This window comes from Saccostrea echinata, unplaced genomic scaffold (assembly GCF_033153115.1).
Source record: "Saccostrea echinata isolate AGI-Se365-2 ecotype Australia unplaced genomic scaffold, CSIRO_AGI_Sech_v1 ptg000022l, whole genome shotgun sequence".
NCBI lineage: Eukaryota > Metazoa > Mollusca > Bivalvia > Ostreida > Ostreidae > Saccostrea > Saccostrea echinata.
Window position 1 is genome coordinate 7,067,755 of NW_026889771.1, and position 5,813 is coordinate 7,073,567.

Consider the following 5,813-nt stretch of genomic DNA (forward strand, 5'->3'; position numbering starts at 1 on the left):
AGTTCGAACCTCGGCCGCGACTGACCTAAGTCGATAAAAAATAGGTAGCAACTGTTCCTTCGCCAAGTTCTCGGTACTTTGAAGTGAAATTTGTGGGTCCTTCGGATGAGACCTTAAAAATCGAGTCCCCGTGTCACGGCAGGCGTTGGCACGATAAAGATCCCTAACTCTTCAATGGCCCTGAGTGCTGAGTAAAGGTCCAAATTTGAAGCCCTTCAACGGTATATGGTGACGTCTCTATATGAATTAAAAATTTTCGAATGGGACGTAAAACAACATACAGTCAATCAATCAATCATAATTAGCATTGAAAACAGTCTTTTTGCATATGCTATAAAAGCCGAATCAGCTTTCAGCGCTGATACGGATCCTTCTGGGCTGATATGGATCTTGCAAGGCTGATACGGATTTATATCACACCCTTGTAGATTCAACTTTAAAAAGAAAATACTTGTGATAATACATCTAATTTTTTTTTACCGTCACGGTAGCTCAATTGGTAGAGCGCTCACTCCGTGATCGGAAGGTCGTGTGTTCGAATCATGGCGGCGACTGACCTAAGTCAATAAAAAATAGGTAGCAACTGTTCCAGCGCCAAGGGCTCGGAAATTTGAAGTGAAAGTTGCGAGTCATTCGGGTGAGACCTTAAAAACCGAAGCCCCGTGTCACGGCAGGCGTTGGCACGATAAAGACCCCCAACTACTCAAGGACCGGGAATGCCGAATAAAGGTCTAAATTTGAAGCCCTTCACCTGTATATGGTGACGTCTCTAAACTATGCACTTGATTTGTTTGCTTAATACCCAGGAGCAGAGAAGAAGATCTTCAAAGAATGAAGGCATTTTCAATAAATAATCAAATAGAGTCCCCCTTACCAGAACCCCTGACGCCGGGGCCACAAATTTTACAATTTTGGAAGAAGCACCCTTGCTAATTATTACCATGTACTTAGTTTTCTGCTTTGAATACAGGGGGAGGGAAGAAGATTTTAAAAATATTTATGCATTTTCACTGTATGATTGTAGAGCCCAATCCTTACTCCAGAAACCCTGACCCTGGGGCCATGAATTTCATAATTTTGGTAGAGTTCTCAATGCTAGTTATTACAATCATAGCAACAGTTCAACTGTTTGATGTCCAGGAGTAAAGGAGAAGACTTTTGAAGATTTAAACTAATTTTGAAGGTTTTGGCCCCACCCATCAGGCCTCAGGGGAGAAGACACCATAAAATTCAGAATTGTTGTTCCTCTTCACCTATAGATGCCATATGCCAAAATTGGTTGAAATTGATTGAGCGGTTCCAGAGAAGAAGCTAACAGTGTTCAAATCTTAACGGACTACGCACAACGCACACCCGCACGACGCACGCCGACGGACAAAAACAGATAGCAATACATTAGGTCACCTGAGTGATTCAGGTGACCTTAAAAAGACTTATACCTGTGTATTGTGATATGTATCATTTTACGCCATTTATGTTATTTTTTTAGTTGGACCCAAGAAAAGTGATTTTCATTATCAACTTATGTTTTAATTATCGTGTATCAAAGCTCATTAAATTTTTAAAAATTTTAAAACAAGCAGTCATAAAAGCACGTAAAGTTAAACTTACATACGTACATGAGAAAAAATATTTTAATAAGTATTCTGCTAATCTTCGACATAAGTCCTGACAGCCCTTGTTTCTAGTAATCTGCTCATCAATCTTTGGGTGTCGACAAATATTGTCAGTTGAGCCGATAAACCATTTTAAATTGACTATGGTGAACTAAATAAATATAAACTCTGCAAAGAAGGATAATTAATTCAATTATGTTTTATAGCTATATTAACATCAAGGAGCATTTTTTTTTTTACATAATTGCACAAGTGTGTTCTATTTTTACTTTTCTTATAAGAAACTAGTATTAAATTTGGAAAAATGGAAGTCATATGTTAATGTTTATTCAACATAACCTAATAATTTATTCATCTTAAAACCACAGACCATGAAATTACACAACAGACTGTTAAAAGAGACATTTTACTCTGTATAAGAAAAGAACCCAGAGCATAGAAATACTGCAGGAAAGGTAATTATACTGTTTGAAAACAAAAACGATTTATTGTTTTTCCATCTACAACTGTTTATTTTAAATCATTTCAAGGCATGCCACTTTAGTAATTTACAATTTCCTACATTTTTTCATAGAATAATAATTCAATTCTATAATATTCTTTATAATCTATATCTGTTTAAGTTATTAATACATGAAACTTGTTTAATTCCGTTTTTGTTTAATGATCCTCAAACACAATTGAACAGCCAAGATGGAGTTTATTTTGCATGTTTTGGTGACTTTGACTGTCATCAGTGGTGGAATTTCTTCATTTCTAGATGAAAATAAACTTGAAGGTAAGTAAAACTGAAAATGTTTATATAAATCACTGTCGCCCAAAATATATAAAATATGTCGTTTTTAAATGGCTTTGAATACTAAAGTGTTTACCATATTGCACAGATCTCTCAAACATTATACCCCCTTCCCTCCACCGTAGACCTTGTGTGAGACTTAAAATCAATCTTTCCAAGTCCTTCAATCATTAACTTAAATGTATTGAGTAATGACAATAACACTTGCACTCTGTCGTTTTGCAATTTGAAGATTAATTAAAATAGACTTTGAGCTAAATATCTAAATGAAGGATTCTATGTGTAGATATACGTGCAGTCTATATTTAACTCATTTCAGTGACATAGCTTTCAGACTAAAGCCAAATCTAACACTATGCTAATTATGTATGTAGCAATTAAAATTTGAATAAAATGTTTAATTTTTTATTGGTGTCTATCGCCTATTTATTTTTTATTTATTTTTCCTTTGTTTTGGCTTTTAATTTGATTTATTTTTCATCTCAATGTTTTTTCACATGTATGTTATTTATTTCTCTCAGAACTAAATTGGTATATGACTAAAAAGATATCGGATATTATCATTGAGGAAGTCGGCATTATATCAGAAAATATGACTGCAGATCAACGGGAATGTGAAAATAAAATTTCTCTGGTGTCAGACACTTGTTTTGAATGCAGTAGGTAAGTCGATCGATCACTTTATCTCACGATGCAATGTTATATTTGAATATCATTTGCAAATTAGCATTTTGTTTCTTTTTTACCTGTTTCTTTTTTTCCCCTTAAAGGTTGATTGTTCAACAAGAAGAAAGAAATGCAGAACTTTTGCAGCAGGTCTTAGGTAAGTTGTAGCATTTGAAAGATTCTTGCGAGACTTAAGGTATAATTTCTTTAATGACTATAATACTCTTTATAGAAAAAAGCCTTGAAATTGTATCTTGGTAAATGTTATATTCTTTTGGAAAATTCAAGATATTCAGTATGACACACAGAAAACATAGATTAATGTTGAGAGTACAGATTTTGTGAGAACTGATGAATGAATTGTTTAGAGTATTTTTCTACTTGCAGAGAATGTTCAACCGCAAAAAACAAAACCAAAAAATGGCGACTGGATAAAAATAAGAGGTATATTGAGTTTGTAATGTATAAAAAAGAGGGTCCTTTTTTAGACAATATTAAGAGGCCACTCTTTGATAATTTCCTTTTTTATAAACAGTAAAAAATTTGCTTTTTGTTCATTTTGTTAACAGACAAAATAGTGAGAGGTTTGAAGAAAGCTCTGAAGAAAACCAAGGGTATTCTATATTACAATTATTTTATGTATTAACTAAATCTATTTCAAATATTACATTCTGTTTTTGTCATTTTATCTCAGGCAAAACCAGTAAAAGACTCTAAATAAGGTTAATACAGAAAGATAAAGAATGAAAGCTATGCACTTGAAAATCAAATTACCAGTATAGTTCGATTAAGCATCTATTTTAACTTCCATGGATGTTTTAACCTGCTGTGTTGATTTTATTTGCAGAATTTTTTGAGAGAAAACTGGTACCGAGAATTGAGCTGCCAGACATCCCAAAGATAAAGTTACCAAAAATTCATGAAATCTCAAAGATTAAGTTACCTGCAATCGAAATACCATCGGTTCATATTCCAGATATTAAAATTCCAGATATCAATATCAAAACACCTAAAATCGAAATTCCCAAAATTCCACAGGTTAAGTTGCCAAAAGTTGAAATACCACCAATCACTTTACCAGCTATTAATATCCAAGAAATTAATTTGAAAACACCTCAAATTGAGATTCCCAAAATCACTATTCCAGAAATAACACTACCAAAAGTGGAAATTCCTAATATTGAAATACCAAATATTAGACTTCCTACTGTAGATCTCTCAAAATTTCGAATACCTAAAATAACAATTCCAAAAATTGATTTTGGAAGTTTTCAAATCCCTAAATTCACATTACCTAGTATAAAATTGCCAAAAATAGCCTTTCCAAAAATTGACCTCGGTAGAATTTTTAGAGGGAAACGATCGATTACTGACTGCAAAGAATGTGAACAATTTAGAAAAGACAGTGAAGAAAACATTGTGAGAAAAGGTAAGAACCGTAACTTTTAAAATACACTTTATAATATGTCCGTATATTTTTAAAATAGATTTACAAATATTTTAGTTTTATAAAATTTTAAAAATATGTCTATTGACTGTGAAATGTGCAATCTAATAATTTAAAATAGATATGAATAATGCAATGTCTAATATATGTGACTACATATACTGTCTAATGCTAAAATAGATGAAAAACATATTTTACATATACATTGCATGAACGCACTTTTATTATCAGTCGATATCAGCGAAAACATGTGTATGAATATTTGTTAAACAGTATGTGGTGCTCAATATATGAAAGAAACAGAAACAAGACAATGGACGCTGGATAAATTGAGACAGCTGTATTCTGGTCTAGAGAAGAATTTCTTATATAATGTGAGTGAAGAATTATGATAAGGGACTTTCATGTAGATTTAGAAGTATACTATTATTGTGCATTATTCATGACTGCTTTTCTCATTATATTTTATAAAAGTATTTTTTAAATGAGTATATTCAAATGGTTATATCATTTGAGGTACAAGTTTAAAAAAAAAATTGGAAAAGCTATTTATTCATCATAAGAGGCGATGTATAAATGCAAGCAGTTGGTATAAAGAAAAAAAGAAACACTTAAATAGGCTAAAATTATTTTTGTAGGTCACTTACGATGAACATTCTTTGGATTCCACCAATTTGGCTGTGAAACTGATCAGCATTGAATACAAGTTACCGAATACAACAGATATCAACACCTACAACGCCACGGGTGATGTGTTGTATCTTAACAATATGCCACGGTCGGTTGAAATTCTGGCATCACAATTGTACCAGGACTTTGTTAATTAAAAAAGTGTTTATATAGTGGTTGCTTCATATGTTAAGAATATTATGAACTTTTCTCCATGCCACAAAATAAAAATTATGATTACTTTTATATATATATATAAATGGAAAAAAAAATTAAAAGGCAACACTTCTAGTTAAAACGTTTTAACAAGAAGTGTTGCCTTTTTATTTTATTTTCATATTGATTATCGGACACTCTGATATTTCTTTCGTTTTTTGGATATATATATATATATATATATATATATATATATATATATATATATATATATATATATATATATATATATATATATATATATATAGGCTTTGAAAGCCAATGGTCTTTCGGCTGGGACCTTAAAAACCGAAAGCCATCTAGATCCCCGCATGCCATGTATAAGCGGAAAATAATTCATCTCATGATATATGGTGATAAAGAACAGTTTTCAAGCTCAAAAGTCCATTCAAACAATACTTAT

General features: G+C 31.9%; 1 protein-coding gene across 1 annotated transcript; it reads left to right on the forward strand.

Annotated features, from left to right (window-relative positions):
• The first annotated feature begins 2,273 nt into the window (after nt 1–2,273).
• LOC133190831 (uncharacterized) lies at nt 2,274–5,367 on the forward strand. The gene is made up of 8 exons (XM_061326515.1): nt 2,274–2,394; nt 2,934–3,075; nt 3,183–3,235; nt 3,466–3,522; nt 3,648–3,692; nt 3,926–4,507; nt 4,799–4,899; nt 5,164–5,367. The coding sequence occupies exons 1-8, from the start codon at nt 2,310–2,312 to the stop codon at nt 5,350–5,352; spliced, it is 1,254 nt and encodes a 417-aa protein (XP_061182499.1). The 5' UTR covers nt 2,274–2,309; the 3' UTR covers nt 5,353–5,367.
• Nucleotides 5,368–5,813: the final 446 nt, after the last annotated feature.

What these genes read in the sequence shown, in the direction of transcription:
- LOC133190831 (XM_061326515.1), top strand. Translation starts at nt 2,310, where the DNA reads ATGGAGTTTATTTTGCATGTTTTGGTGACTTTGACTGTCATCAGTGGT. An exon ending in CGACTGGATAAAAATAAGAG is followed by an intron (nt 3,523 to 3,647) that starts GTATATTGAGTT and finishes TTTTGTTAACAG; the next exon opens with ACAAAATAGTGAGAGGTTTG. An exon ending in AGAAAACATTGTGAGAAAAG is followed by an intron (nt 4,508 to 4,798) that starts GTAAGAACCGTA and finishes TTTGTTAAACAG; the next exon opens with TATGTGGTGCTCAATATATG.